This window comes from Zootoca vivipara, chromosome 3 (assembly GCF_963506605.1).
Source record: "Zootoca vivipara chromosome 3, rZooViv1.1, whole genome shotgun sequence".
Classification (NCBI taxonomy): domain Eukaryota; kingdom Metazoa; phylum Chordata; class Lepidosauria; order Squamata; family Lacertidae; genus Zootoca; species Zootoca vivipara.
In genome coordinates, this window is record NC_083278.1 from 52,379,911 (window position 1) to 52,396,381 (window position 16,471).

Genomic DNA, 16,471 nt, shown 5'->3' on the forward strand with positions numbered 1-16,471 from the left:
ACTTAAGAATCTAAATTTTGATAGTGGGAAGAGCAAGAGGGTAGGGGAGCAAGAAATGACAATTGCAAGGAACAAATACAAACAATGTATCTCTCACTTGGTTATTACAGCTAGGAATGAGGATTTGAGGTTTAAAGAACTGCTTCAGAAAAAAAGCACAGCAAAGAGTCAGGGCAGTATCTTAAAGAGTAACAGTTTTATTTGTTGTGGCATAAGCTTCTGTGCAATAGAATTCATTTCATTAGATGCATCAGATCCAGCAGATGATGATTTTAGTCCATGAAAGTTTATGCCACAATAAATCTGTTAAGTCTTTAAGATGCCCTAAGACTGTTCTTGCTGCAACTGACTAGCAGAGAGAAGTGGCATCACAGGGAGTTCCAACCTTGTGGTGCAAATAAGATTAAACTGGCATAGGCATTTGGGGATTGGAACAGGCTGTTGAGAGAGCTGAAGGCATAGAGGCCACAGATAGACACATACAAAAATATTAGAGCAGAAGGGCAAGGTGGAGCAAGCGTCTGAATTACTCTGAAGCGAAGGACAGGTTAAAAACAAAAACAGTAAAACAAAACCCATTTGATCAGGATGTTTAAAAAGCTGTGGAATTATTTTTCCATCTTTTAATGTTTAATAGGTTATTGTATTTTAATATTCTGTTGGAAGCTGCCCAGTGTGGCTGGGGAAACCCAGGCAGATGGGCGGTGTATAAATAATATATTATTATTATTATTATTATTATTATTATTATTATTATTATTATTATTATTATTATGGTGTAGTCCTGCCTAAACTTTCTTATGTTTCTTTGTCTTATGGTGTAACTTCATCCACTTTTGCCATCAAGCCTTGCCCATGCTATATGATATAGTGACATACTATGTAGGCATCTTTGAAAACACATTTAAAGGAGTAGAGCACAGCATTTCCCACAACACACACACACAGGTTTGGACCACAGAAATCATCAACCTAAAATAGTCTAACTGGGGCGGGGGCTTGTATTTTGCTTGTGGGAGGTGGGAGGAGAAAGGGAGTTTGTGTTTTAAAAAATGGATAAGGATAGTATGAATGGTGAGGGGTTTTCCCATCTAGAATTGATAAGTAAAGCAATATTTTTAAACGTTATGTCCACAAACTTTCTAATTCCTGTATGTGGAATGTAAGAATAAGCTTAAATAATGCAAATTTCCCATTGGAGATAGTGGACAGCTTGACTTAATCAAGTCACTTTTATGTGTACACCACATAAAGGAAAAAGCTGTGGGGACCTGTCCTCAAGATTGTGCAGTGCAGCCAGCCCCAAAGTACAGATGAAGGAGACTTTATATGTGAAGGATACATGAGTTGCTGATATGAGAGGATGATTTTTGGAAGATGATTTACGCATCTAGCTCATTACAGGCCTTTTAAGGCAAGTTTTAAAACTGTTTCAGGACACCTAAGCGCTCTTTAACACTTATTAGGGTTGCTCAGTTAGTAGTTTCTCTGAAATGAATAAGGTTTTCTGTAAGGCAGCATGGCTAGCAATACTCATCTTCCCCCATGAAGAGCATTTTGTAAACAAGAAAATAGAAGGAAAGTAAACTTTAAAGATTGCTATACCTATCCATACCAGGTGCAAATCTTTCTCACTTTTAGAGCTCTTTTGATAAAATAATGTAGTGACCTCAAAGAAGAAAAAACACAACACAATAAATACTTCAGAACATCATAGCAAAATCATCCAGTGTGTTTTATTTCACACAACAGCCAAGAAATCTGACTTTGACTCAATATGGCTTTCTTCTAATGTAAAGGCTGCATATACCTACAGTTAAATCCATCAACCATAGAGTATCTGCCAAACACTGCTTTAGATTAGCAGCAAAACATTAGAACACTGCTTCCAGTGAAGCTTTCAGGCTGAGTTTGCAAGAGATACATTTTTAAAATTCTGATTTAGAATATTTTATATTTTATATGAAAACATACAAATTATTCTTTTATACATATGCTACATATAAAACTTTTTGTAACTATTGATGGTACCTTTGATTATGTTTTTGCATAATGGGAAGACATGGTCAGGGCTTCAGCAGAAATAATGAAGAGCTATAATTCTGTATCTAAGGATAAAAATCTTATTTAAAATAACCAAGCAACCCCCCCTTTTTAAAGATACAAATATCAGATCTGAAAGTACATTCATAAAAGAAAAAAAAAATTCTCCCTGAGATTACCAGTGTCAGCTGCATTGTGGTAATCTTGGAATTGACGACATCATCAACAAAAGTATATAAACCAGATTTGCCATGGTATTACATATTTGCTGCCAGAGAGATTGCACATCTGTAAGACAAGTGTAATAGAGTGGAAAATCAGGCTCATTTGCCATATGAAAAAGGTCATGTGGTCCCTGGCTTAATTTTATAATGGACGATGGAACATCTTTCTTTGTAAGTTAAGTATGCTGGAGCTCTAATGAAAGATTGGCATGCTTTATTATGCATAATTGATTTAGCACTATTTTTTTTGTAAAGCCTGAGTTTTGCCCCCAAATTATAATGTCCTCAAAATGCAGATTTCCATAAATGATTATTCATTAATACAGCATTACATAGTGTAGTACCCCACATGTTCTAAAGAGCACTGTCTTTGTAGGTATTTATAAAATATTTGACAAAAGTTTGATGAAATTCAACATTAAAATATAGTAATTATAATTACTAAAGGGCAGATCAGTTGTAGATAAGAAATAAGGATGCCATGTTCTTACTATGTTCTTAAAATCACTCTAAAGGCCATCAGCTATACTACTGTTATTTATTTTGCATTCTTCACCACTTTTAGAGTAAACACAATTTTTAAAGTCAAGTTCTACAAGATAACTAAATAAAAATAGAAGGATTTAAACATATCTTCCCACAGTCTGATTTTTAAACTGTTGACAGTTTATTTTGATATACAATAACCATGCAACTGATTGCATTTGGGATGGGAGACAGGAGGGAGAAAGCCTTTCCTGAAACCAAAGAAAATACATATTTATAGGAAAATGGGTAGGAAGCTTTAAGTTTCTTCTACGAAAATTTGTTATGCAGTAATTACAAAGTTTAAATACTCTTCCATTTTAAATAAAAATAAAAGTGTCATTAAGCACATTTATATTACCATGTCAAGTGATTCCAACAAATATCACATAAAATACAGTGCATTTTCAAATCAGAGAGACAAAATACTTTCTCATTCACAGTGTTTGACATATTACAGGTAAGCTTTTTCACATAAGGGTTTATTTTAAGGTCATGCTCTTATGAACAGTCCACACCACACTGTGCCACACACAAAAATAATCTCTCAGAATGTGAAGTAACGGGCAAACCATTCCTGACGTTGTGGATCGGGTGAAGCCATTGGAGAAGCTTCAGTCTGAGGAGGGCTAAATTCATAAAAAGAAAAGACAGATTTAACCTACAACCAACAGTAAAATGCAGAAGGCCTGGAAAAAGCACAAAGAAGCCAATACATAGCACACGATGTTTGCAAATCAAGTATCACGTCATAGGATAACCTGATTTAGTTTAATGCCCATTTTTACTATTTCCGATCATCCACTCCATTGGAGAGCATCAGCAGCACATGGTCACTAAGCCACATAAGAGGGTGGGGGAAAATAGTATTTTTGGGGAGGCGGGGAAATGAATGGGATGGCTGCCTTTTAAAAAAAAAGTACTGTGGGGAAAAGCGATTTTTTGAAGATCCTCTTTTAGCATCCTTTTCTTCTGCTCAAATTAGTTGTCAGAAGTATGATGCAAGCATCATATTCTTAAATACGTGCAGAATGAAAACTAAACTATGTATTTTAACTGTTTCATAGCCCAAACTGAATTGTAGGTTCATGCACATGGGGTTAGATACGTTATAACAAGGAATTCAGTGCAAAACAAACACACTTGCCACCCACAAATATAATTCCCAAATATACCTGCATGATGTAATCCTTATATTACTTTAACGCGCTAGTAAAATGTAATTGTTAGAAAAATTAATAAAATAATCCCTACCGTTTTTGGGGGGTAATACAAAGCACGAAATAATTTGCAATGGAAACTCCAGCATCGTAATCCATGAATTCATGCACATGCATGTTAGTGACGCCTGAGCAAACATGCATACCACATGCACAGGGAAAAATAAGGAACATTTAATATTACAGGAACTCTACTTTGCCTTTAGTAATAATAATAAAAATTACTTTAAAATTTTATCATTCTCTCTTCTGCCCCCAGACTATATTTTGCAGGTAGCACTGAAGTAGAATTAAGATGCAGGATGGAAAGGGCTTTTACTCACCAGACTATCAAGCACTATATATTTTACTTAATCTGATAGTAAGACACATTCCATCACTTCCTAAAGCAAAGCTAAACTTGGGTATTTTAATGCTGAAACCCAGCATTAAATACATGCAGATATTTACACATATTCTAAGCTTGCTTCCAATAAAGATTTTATCTGAGGTAAGGAAAGGGAATAAATCAGCACACATTCATCTAACACAGAAAACAGTTTTGTCAGGTAAGATCCACTGTTACACAATAAAGACTTTTAATATGGGGATTGTAACATTCTGAAAGGACAGCTAGTAATAACACAAACATTTAACACAATTGTTCATAAATGTAAACAATTGAAAGCACATGAACCATACTGACTGTGTAGTTCATTAGAAAAATGAAAGAAGGGTTCCAGACTTATTAGAAAAGGGGTGAGGAATTACATTTCAACAAGTTTTACAATAAAAAAGGAATACTGTAAAGAGGCTTAAAATATAGTGTGAAAATTAAGATTCCAAAGTAAGATTTGTACTCCTGTGTTGTTCTTAAAGACATGTGGGTTCAGCTAAAAAGAAATAAAAAAATTCTCCAAGTTAGGAAAAACAAAAACTGGTGAGGCAGTGCTCACCTCAAAACCGTCTTGGGCTCTTTGGGTGGTATAGGATGTGGAAGTGGTCTGCTGCTGTTGAACTCAATATCATGGATGGGTGAATTTGGAATAGGATCCAGGCGGTTAGCATGTCCATTGCCCACTCCACTAGATTCCAGAGCACTTAGATTGGGGACACTCACAAACCTGTTTGCTGATTTATCATTCTTCTTCTTTTGCTGCATTGAAAATAACAAATGTAAGGAAGGGCCTGTACAGATAAGGAAATTACTTGGGCTTTTAAAATTCTCATTTCTTTGTTTCACCTGAAAGTGAGGGTTTGGATATTATTTATTTATTACAGTTTTAGTACAGCTGCATTTAAAGCATTCTCCAGAGGGATACGAAAGCTAAATGCTCCAGCCAGTTTACTGCAATATTGAAGAGCTTGGCTTAGCTTTAAATAATTTTGACAGTTTTAGTCTGTATGCAGATTCCTCTTCTTAAAGAACAATGTTAACTTTCTTGCTTACACTAACATGAGGTCTAACTACAGAAATGTAGTAGGAGAATCTGTTAATTTCTAGTCTAATTACAGCCTCTTCCCGATCCCCATGCAAATTAAAACTAGTAAACTTCACTCCTAAAGGAACTCTGACAGATAGAAAAGAAACCTCTCTATGAAAGTATATAATGGGCTAGATCAAGATCACAATGAGGGACCCACACATGGGGGGCTGCTGAGGGCCCAGTCAAACATGGCACCACCCTGGTTCCACACACGACTTTGTATAGGGCTATATTATCCACCAACACTCTTTCTGTGGCCATGATCTTTCTAAAATGTTTACTCACAAATAAAACTTGTTTAACAAGGGACTTTTAAAATATCAATTAAAACTTTCCTGTTCACAAAGTTTGCTTGTTTAACTGCTTCCCTCTTGGTTCCAACTGGAGAATTGATGGATAGCTCCTTAATTGCTCCTTGAATAACCAATCTCTCTTAATTGCTCTAGTGTCAGTTTATGTTCTCATTGTGGTGGTGGTGGGGGCAACATTTATTACAGGTCTATTCAGTTTATTATTCTTTTCATATTTTATGTCAAAATAAAGCTATAAGGAATAAAAATAATGAAAGGAAACCAGTAATTAAAGCCTCCCTGGTGAGAACAGAAAAATAAAATAAAATTGGGACAACTACCATACAGTAGTTTCAAATCATCAGTAAGCAATGAAATGGGAAGGAACTGCAAATAGGAAACTTTTATCTAATCATATACAAGCCCCAAGAAGCCTCAATAGTACTTTCCTGTCTACGCTGGACAGGCTGGTCAATTGTGTTTTATTGTCACAAAAAAGAGAGCCACAAATCAGGTATGACAGGAGTTTCATACTAAAAGCATTTGATAGCTACACTTTGACACTGACATTGTCCCAATTCTTTGTAAAATGTGGGTGAACAAAGAATGGCAATTCCAGAGGAAAAAGGCTTGTGTGAAAGCAACCTTAGTGAGTTTTTCCAGCCGCATGCCAGGCTGTTTCCACTAGATGGCACACATGGATCTATTCTTCAGAGTGAAGTATCCTTACTGCAAGACTCCCAACAGACAGATGAACTGGTGATACCACTAATAAGATTTTAGTATCAACCATTTATCAATTTGCAAAAACCGAACAGTTATTTGCTTTTTAAAAATCAAGTCAAAACTGCAATTTCGCCATAACATTTGTGATGTTTTGGTTGGTCCTGATATAAAAGGTATTGTCAAACTGGGTTTTACTTTTTTTTCTAGACCAACACTGCTTCCCTTGCTTTTTCTCCACAGTATGCATGCTCACTATGGGAATGGGATTTGGATCTCAAGAAACAACTTCATAATGACTGCACATCCCCTGCACAATTGAATAGTTATCTAGAAGGGGCCTAAGAGATCAAACTGCAGAAAGGACTAACAATGTGGAGATTTGGAAAAAGGAAACCTCCGTGCGTGTCCACAATAATTCTTGAAAAGGCTTGGGTTTGTTGTCCCAGGCAGCAGGTTGTGGAGGACAGGGAAAAAGCATCTGACGTTGCTGCATGTCAGAGGGGAGAGGCATACCACCAACCTCTGAAGTAAGTGGAGCCTGGCTGCAATGTAAGGAGTCACCGAGCATGTGCTGTACCCTTCTCTCTCATGCCATGTCACTGTCAGGACCAGCAGGAATGTAAAGGAGGAGTCAGGGCCTGAGGATGAGGAGGTATGGCTGGCTATGGCCCACCTGCTTATTAGAAGACATGGGTGACCATAGGAAGCTCTGCCTCCTTGCCCACCCCAGGAAGAGGAAGTTGAGAAACTACAGTGGCAGAATATGACATGAACCTGCAGGCTTCCTTCTCTTGGACACTACTGAGAGAAGGAAGCCTGTATGAGGCACAAAGGGGAGAAAGACTTTTGTCCCTTCATGCCCTGCCCCCCTGCTGGCAGCATCTTGCCACTGATAGAAAGAAGTCTCTGAGGGCAGCCTTCTTTCGGTGGTGGGTGTGGAAAGAGAGAAAAAATTCTGTAAAAACAAAACTGCACACTCCAAAACATAATACAGTACAGGAGCATATTGCTGCATCATGCACACTCCACTCTGCCCATCCTGTCTCCCCAAGAACCAAACTTCAAGCCTTGGGAGAACAACCCTTGTTTTCTGCTTGTGCTTTGCTTAGTGGGAAATAAAACCACAGCATAGGTTACACACAGTGCTAAGTCAGCCCTTGTAGTTTGTTTTTCTGGCAGGTAGGCGTGCAGGAGTGGGCACTATTCAGCAGCATGCAATATTACACTGCTCATTGATAAGAAGCCATTATTACTGACCATGGCTTATTGTTACTGATGCTGTTGAAAACCACATGCAGCTGACTGTCTTTTGTGTGTCTTTCACAGCATTATTGGTCCTTTCTATTTGTGTGATATTAGTAATTCACATTTTCCCAGTTTCGACATTGTAAAATGTGTGACATACCTTCACCAGAGGGTTAATAACACCAACATTAGGACTTGCATTAAACACCTTGTTGAAGTTAGTCTCCCTATTGACTAGTTCCAGTTGATAGAATTTCTTGTCATCCTAATAAATAACAAAAAGATTAAAATAAAATTCTTTATCAGTCACCTTGGATATTAAGTTACTGTGGCCAGATTGACATTCACTCACTCAAGAGTTCATTAATTACCCAAATCTGAAGGTTTAGAACTTAAAACTCAAATCTGTAACTCATTATCTGAAAGATGATCATTTTCATACTCAGCATAATTCTTACATTTTCAAATGAGTGTGCCAGAGCAATCCAAGTTCATCCTCTATATGGGGATTTTTACCTAGTTCCTTTTTTTCATGGACAGCTGTACAAAGAATTGCATTGGCATTCATAACTTCTTAAAAGTTCTTTGGAGGCTGGGATCATGCCACTGGTTTCATCTATGTCCCAAACCATAATTGCAAGTTACTTCCATATCACAGCAAGGAAAGCCACCACAGTAGAATCCCTCATAGCTGGGATGCAACAATGGGATTCTGAGTTCCTGTTGGGCATGTGTCCTTGTGCTAGCATGCAAGGAACAATTGCAGTGGCTCACAGAAATTGGCCACTCAGGAACACTATTCCACCACCCTAAAACACTGTTTTTTTAACTTTGTACACAACATCCAAGAAGTTCAGAAGATAAGAGAATTATCATTTTGCACTCCCCACCTCCAGTTTATGAGAGCTCACTTAGGGTTCCCTGTTGAAGGCTCCCCCAAATCCTGAAGACAGCACAGGGAAAACTAAACATTATTTTGAGAGAAGACATTAAAATTACTTTAAAATTAAGGAAGCAATTCCTTACTTCATTTCAACATGTTTTTGAACTTACTTTGTATTTTTAATTTAGGTCTTTACAGAGTGGTAAAAGAACAGGGTCTTCTGCCTGCTCTAAATCCATTCAGGATTATGGCTGCTCTACTACATACCGGTAAAAACAAGTAATTTAAGGGGTATCCAATGCAAGTGTTTTATCTTAAGTAGTTTATGGGCTGCATAGAGAGCAAAAAATGATTTTTTAATAAAAAAATCTAGAATCACTTCAAGGTTAATTGGAGAGTCTAGGTCTGGAATTAAAGTAACTGAGATATAAACAACTGAAAGTAACACTCAGGTTTCTTCTTCAGCCACATCCAGTTTTTAAAATTAATGTACTGTATTGACATTAACTTTTAAATCTACTTTAATAGGACTGTATTCTCAGGAGATTTGACAAGAGTTATTAGCCTTTGGCATGCTCATACCAAAAGAGCACCAAACTGTCTTACAATCAGTTTCTTTATTAGCTGATCCCTCTCAGCAATCAGGTCTTTCAACTCTGCAATAAGCTGTACATCTTCTGGTCTTGATTCCCTGTTTTGATATTTTTCTTCCATTTCTTCTAAACTTTATAGGAGACAAAACATCACCCATGGGTTAATAATAGTCCGAAGTTCAGATATAATGCCATAAAAATCATGCTATCAAACTAACTCAAGGAATAAACCACCAGAGCTATTACGCGATCTTCTATCTACATACTAACTGATTTCTTTAATGGTTGGCTACAATAAAGGAAATGACATTTTGAGCTTGTGGGCCACCATCTGCCATAATCAGAGTAGAATCCACATAACCAATGTTTACTTCTTCCCCACAAAAGATATTAAAGCTAAAACAACTAAAACGAACCCACAAATGTGTAAGACAGTATTAGACTAACTGCAGAGGAATAATTTAGCAAGAACAGTGTAAGTGCCACAAACGACAAATAGCAATTACATCAAGAAAATCGTGAGATGGCTTTAAACAGGGAATGAAGAAGCATTAAAGGAGAGAATGGAAATAAGCACACCAATTTACATAGAAGCTGTAAGGAAAGCCTAATAAAATGAAGCCTAGCATTCGTAGAGTTTAGTAACTTTTGAATACAACTGTAGATTGCTATTTGGTATTGAATCATTATTCATATTCTTTAACACTAACAAATAGGGTTGCCAGACTCAATAGAGGACAGGACTTCTGTGCCTTTAATTGCCCTGCTCTCTTTTGAGTCTGGAAACCTTAAAGAGAAACCAGAGCATACCCTTTATTTAATTTCCAAGCAAAGGGTCTGCTGGTTTCTCTTTAAGGTTTCCAGACTCAAAAGAGAGCAGGGCAATTAAAGGCACGGAAGTCCTGTCCTCTATTGAGTCTGGCAACCCTACTAACAAATGGGTTCAGAATATTAATTTCCATATGACAATAAATGAAAGGGTTAATTCACAAATAAGTTATATCTGTGTAGGTAGGCCATGTTGTGGGGTGTGGGGAGCACAGGTGTGAACTGGGGCTTATATGATTGGGCTGTGAACCTGTCCTGAGCTATCTATCAATTATGTCTGCATGGAAAGCACTTTTTTCTAAAATTACTTTCAGAAGAGGTACTGGAATTACAAGTAGGGAAAATACCTTAGAAAATACCTTCTATCAGTCAGTTAGTCAGCCCAAATTTGACTCTCAGACTAGATCTAATGCAGCAGTTTCAAAAGAGTATGTATATAGAAGTAGACACTTGATTTTGATCATACATTACTATCTAAGCTTCAGGCTCAGATGAATGACAGATGATGAACAAGAGTTTATTCAGTCCACCTCATATCCTAGCACTAAGATTATAGCCCCTGGCTAATTGCTGTTAGTCTGGTTGTGTGGAAAGTTTAAGAGAGTCAAGTAGCTCAGATTTCCTTATATGGCAGTTTTTTCAAGGACAATTTTTGTTAATCTGACCATAACCATGTGCACAAAAATAGTGCAAGAGATGCTTACAAACACTTTTGCGTATAATAAACTATTAAGTAGAAAGGGAGATGGAGTGTGTAAAGAGGAACAGTATCACATAAAAAGGGAATGAAAATGGAAGAAAATCAAAACCAAGGCCAATGTAGCAGTAATATGATGAGGTACTTCTCCTAAAGATTAAATTCTCACTTCAAAGATATATAAAAATGCATTTGTTAGCCAATGTATTAAAATAGTAAATACAGGCATGGTTGGAGCTTAAGCACAGCGAGGGACTGAGGTTGTGTTCACCTGCTCCACATTCCCTAGAATCATAGAATCATATAGTTGGAAGGGACCCAAGAGTCATCTAGTCCAACCCCCTGCAATGCAGGAAGCTTCTGCAGCCAATTGGAAGCCACGGAAGCCCCGTTCCAAAAATAGTTCGCAAACCGGAACAGTCACTTCTGGGTTTGTGACGTTTGGGAGCCAAAACATTCGGGAACTAAGCTTCCAAGGGACGACTGTACTGTAAAGCTGGAAAAAGGTTCTGAAAAGGTTACATCATTTAGGTCTTTTTTGGTTAGAAAAAATGGTGAATAAGTGATGGACATGATAGAACTGTATACAATTATGCACGGTGTGGAGAAAGCAGAGATAAGCTCCCCCCTCTCATATAATACTAGAATCCGTGGTCACCCAATGAAGCAGAATGCTGGATGATTTAGGCCAGACACAAGGAAGTACTTCTTCATACAGCATATAGTTAAACAATGGAATTCGCTACCATAAAATGCAGTGACGACCACCAACTTGGGTGGCTTTAAAAGGGGATTAGAAAATTCTTGGAGGATAACACTATCAGTGGTTACTAGCCATGATGACTGTAAACTCCCTCCAATATTGGAAGTGGCATACTTCTGAAAGCTAGCTGATGAGGACTACAAGTGGTTAGAGTACTGTTGTGTTCATGTCCTGCTTGTGGGCTTCCCAAAAACATTTGGCTGGCCCCTATGAGAACAGGATGCTGGAATACATGGGTCTTGGTCTGATTCAGCAGGGCTCTTCTTATGTGACTGAATACTCTCCTGCACACAGAAAAACGAATGTCAGAGAAAAGGACTGTAAGCCTAGCTTTCAAGCCATGTTGAATTTTTAAGTTAAGGTTTCTTTTTTAATCTAGAGGCATATTCAAGTGTTTGAAGCAATCTACCTAAAGCTGAAACACTGCTGTTAAGTTTGGATTGAAAGTTGGAAGGTATTTTTATGTTTAAAATAACAAAACTCCACTTCCTACAAACCCCAGCAGAATTGAAAGAAAACTACAAAAACTTTCTTTTTCCTCTACTACATTTTACTGCTATTGCAGGACAAAAGGAAACAACGAGACAGGGACAGAGACAAGGATAACTGACTTAAAAGGGACAGTCAAGGATGAATCTGCCACAGAGATTAAATCAGACACAGTTTTCAGAATTAAACTTTTCAATGCTTTTCATATATGTCCATATTTTGCCTAACTGTTCTTTCACTAATGACAGGCTAAGGGAGCCTTATCAAAAGCGACACATTTGTGGAATTCCCTCCTCAGGGAAGTTTGCCTGTTGCCAACACCATTATCCTTGTTCTCTCAGGCTTTTAAATGTATTTTGAGTTGCAGTCCTATCCATACTTACCTAAGACCCACTGATGTCAATGAGGCTTTCTTCTAAGCAGATATGCATAGGATTGCACTATTCTCTAACATACTATATTTTATCTTGTTTTCCAAAGGGCCATGAAAGCCTTGCCTAGGTCAGGCATCCCCAAAGTTGGTGTACCCACTAACTTTGGTGGAATAATTTAGACCAGGCACCCCCAAACTGCGGCCCTCCAGATGTTTTGGCCTACAACTTCCATGATCCCTAGCTAACAGGACCAGTGGTCAGGGATGATGGGAACTGTAGTCCAAAACATCTGGAGGGCCAAAGTTTGGGGGTGCCTGGTCTAAATTATTCCACCAAAGTTAGTGGGTACACCAAAAAAAGACAAGTTTCGGCTTCTTTTTGAGAAATGCCTCCACTTGTGTATGTCTCTCCAATGTCCATCATACTGTAATACTGTAATCATTTCATTCAAACTCTGCCCACATACGAAATGGTTTAATGTAATAAAACTTACGAAATTTGCAAAGCTGAATTAATTTCCTTGAGCAGCTCTTGGGTCTTATTAAAATCTGCCAGCATGCTTTGTCTTTCTCTGATGTGGTCTGCTGTCATGACATCCAGCTCTTTCTCATGTTTCTTGTTTAAATCTTGTTCATGCAGCCTGTTTAATTTGTTTTATGTTAAAAAAGGTTATTCTTACACCAGCTTTGTTCATCTTGACTTCCTGCCATGTTTGCAAAGGATTTGTGCATAGCATCACTGAAAAGAGCTACAAAATCTAATTCTGCTATTTTTGTTTCTCTAATCGTCTAGCTTATTTCACTAAAAAGTCATCTCCTTTAATGCTTTGTAAATAAGCATGGTGAAATGTAAACAAAAATATACTTAAGGGCACTTTAATAAATATTTAATAGTAGCTTATGATTGTACCTTACCAATAGCTAATGTCCTCTAAACTTTGCAACTTGCAAATATTGTGGGCAGTCCAAAACTTAAATTTCACTGTTACTTCATCTGACATCAAATGGGCATATATGAATGAGTCCAGCAATTTGAATCTGACTTCCTAAAATATTCTAGTTAAGTCTCAAAAAAATCAAGTACAGCCCTTCATTAATTTTAGGTTGCCAAATCAATCAGAACATATTACCTGACATTGCAAATATTCATACCTAATTTGTTGGTTGGATTCACTACGTATTCTGAGAACTTCCTTCCCTTTAAACTCCAGTTCCTTGGTTAGTGCACTTATGTTCTCATGCAGAGCAAGAATCTCCTTATCTAGTTCAGATATATGGTGGTCTCGATGCCTCAATTCATCCTGTAGATCTGCTATCCGGCAAACAAACTCTTTTTCCTATCAAGCACAAGTATCAATAAGATAAGAATACTTTATATAACATATACTGCACTTTATATGGCACACTTGCTTCTGGCTGAATAAACATAACTTACTTTCCCACTTTTATATTTCTAGTTACTAGATAAGAGTAAAGATTCAGATTAAATTTAGAAAGGCCACAAATGGCAACATATAACAAACTATAGATAGGCATTTGTACCTCCCGCCCCTACTTTGCCCTATTTCCTCTCCTCTGCAAAATATGGTGATCATGTTAGAGCTGAAGGAAGGGCTGAACCATCATTATAAACATGTAATTGTACTTATGGACTTAGAGACAGTGCTTCTCTACACAGACACACAAATTTCAGACTCCTGTAGGCTCAGTTTTTCATACATGCACAATTCTGTTTTAGCTGTTTTGGAGGGAAACTACCTCCTTTGGTCGGTTCCCCCCCCCCATTTTTGTATTTCTGCAGACCTCTAGGTTCACTTGGGCAAGCTGATACCTTCCTCTTGTCCATAGTTGTGCCATTTTGGCTACATAAGCATCAGCACTTAGTCTATGAAGTTGGAATATAAGAAATTATATGGACTGAAAGGAGCCAGTATACTAAAGGGATAATAAAGGAGTTGCAATTTTTCTTAACGTCAAACAAATGCTCTATAATTAAAAGATATTTACTCTCTTTTGGCTATGTGGAAGATATATACCTGGTGCCTGCTAAGCTCTATGCTTCTTTCAAGTTCCATTTTAGCAGCTGCTAGTTCTTGTTGATGATTATGTCTTAGTTGATCAATTGCTGCAGCATGCTGATGGTTTAGTTCTGAGCGCAAAGATGCTAGGAGATAATAAACAGATTTTGTGTATAGTTCTACAAATAGTAACCCACACCACACATATGTATAACCATGCATTTATTGCTTTAGGGGAATGACTAGACTCTTAGTTTTTTAAAAATTTATTTTCCAACTATAGTGCCTCCTTTAGCTGTTAATTTTTGTCATACAATAAATAAATAAATGAGTGAATAAATAGAAATGTTTATCAAGATAACAGTAATTACTATTTTTTATTAAAATGGTGCTGAATGCCGAATTAAGCATTAGAAACCTTGCAGAATTTTATTACTCTGCGGTAGACCTAGGGCAGGCATCCCCAAACTTCGGCCCTCCAGATGTTTTGGACTACAATTCCCATCATCCCTGACTACTGGTCCTGTTAGCTAGGGATCATGGGAGTTGTAGGCCAAAACATCTGGAGGGCCGCAGTTTGGGGGTGCCTGACCTAGGGTAAGCAATGTGATATTTCATATTACAACTCTAGATATTTTATATTACAACTCCCATCAGCCTCAGCCAGCATTGCCAATGATCAGGGATGATGAGAGCTGCAGTCCACTTCATCTGTAGGGCACCATGTGGCTTACTCTAGCCAAAAGTAATCTAAATACTTATTGCATTCCTGGCACTCAAACTGCAGTATTTTGATGTTTGAAAAAGTTAGCCATTGTGAGTTGCATGGAATGCGGTTACATAAGTGTTGCCTATAACATTCAGAGAGAGCAACTCAGTTTCTTCCTCATTTTGTGACCCTTTAAAGTTTTATTTCAGTTTTCAATTATTTATGTACTTTTTTAAAGGCTGTTTTTCTTTTTTCACAGATACACACCATGTTGTGATTCCCTGTGTCCACCGAGCATGCTCAGTGGCTTTTTTGTGTGTACAGGTTGCTCTTTTTTTGGTGTTCTTTTTCAAATATTTTCTGTACTTCTGGAAATCTCAGAATTCCCACATGCACGCTTCTACTTTCCTGCCGTTTCTCAGTGACCCAGTTTTGGCTCTATTTTTGTGAGCATGGGGACATTGAGTTTGCTCTTTAAAAGGAATTATTAATGATTGATAGTGATATGAATAGGTGATATGCACAAATTTAACGTTGAAGAAAAGGGCCTAGGTAATGAAAGACTGGGAGAAAACAGGCAAGATGAGGGATAGCACAAGACATCTCTCTGAAACTATCATAGGAAGATGTGTATTTCTCAAATTTGGCACAAGTTTCCATTTAAAAAAAACAACAACAGCATTATTCTAAACAGGGGGTGATAAATCACAATACTGCATCAATAAAATGGGTAAATTGTGCTATAAAACTCTGGGTATCAACTACTTAAGAGAATAGTCAACTTTTCCTCTGAAAAAGTCTAAATGTAGCCCAACACACGGGAAACCACCCATTTTCATTTCTCTGTATATTAGGCAGCACATGCCATCTGCCTTCTGCACCAGAAGTAATAGCTTATGTTTAAATAGTCGCATGAAAATACTGTACCAAGCATAGCTTTCCCTTCATCTTCCAGTTCAAAGCGAAGAGTCTGCAGTTCCTGTTCCATTTCTAGTTTGAAAGCATCCATAGCTTGCCTGTGTGCTTCTTTCAGCGCATGAAGTTCTTCTAAGTGCTTCTGTTTTAAACGTTCCTCAAGTTCCTAGCAAATTTAAAGGAGAATTGCTCTATGTGTATAGAAAAATATTCTTATCAATGAGGCAAAATGATTGCTTAATAATAATAATAATAATAATAATAATAATAATAATAAACCCCACTGTTATTAACCAGCTACCTTTATTTTTTGTGTAACTCCAATTCCACCACCTAGAGTGTAACCCCCTCACCTTTCCATTTTCCCACTTTCTGGACAAAATTTGTGTTATTAGGGCTTTGGTTGGGACTAGGGGTAAGGCCTCAAGAATAACTCACCCCTCTACACATCCCTCTCATTACAG

At 37.4% G+C, this 16,471-nt stretch overlaps 1 protein-coding gene across 5 annotated transcripts in view; it reads right to left on the reverse strand.

Moving 5' to 3' along the window:
* Positions 1-1,730: 1,730 nt before the first annotated feature.
* Positions 1,731-16,471, reverse strand: part of FAM184A (family with sequence similarity 184 member A) — a 65,507-nt gene continuing 50,766 nt past the window's right edge. The window contains exons 11-19 of one of the 5 annotated variants that reach the window (XR_009557336.1): positions 16,020-16,173; positions 14,402-14,529; positions 13,518-13,702; positions 12,860-13,006; positions 9,229-9,346; positions 7,900-8,004; positions 4,948-5,147; positions 4,047-4,140; positions 3,357-3,421 (exon numbers count right to left, since the gene is read on the reverse strand). Coding sequence is in view for 4 of the 5 variants with exons in the window: in XM_060272652.1 (XP_060128635.1) it covers positions 3,340-3,421; positions 4,948-5,147; positions 7,900-8,004; positions 9,229-9,346; positions 12,860-13,006; positions 13,518-13,702; positions 14,402-14,529; positions 16,020-16,173 (1,119 nt within the window). In the remaining variant the exon portion in view is untranslated. Of the gene's footprint in view, positions 3,422-4,046; positions 4,141-4,947; positions 5,148-7,899; positions 8,005-9,228; positions 9,347-12,859; positions 13,007-13,517; positions 13,703-14,401; positions 14,530-16,019; positions 16,174-16,471 lie in introns of those variants that run through there. The other 4 variants (XM_060272652.1, XM_060272653.1, XM_060272654.1 and 1 more) reach the window with 4 other exon arrangements.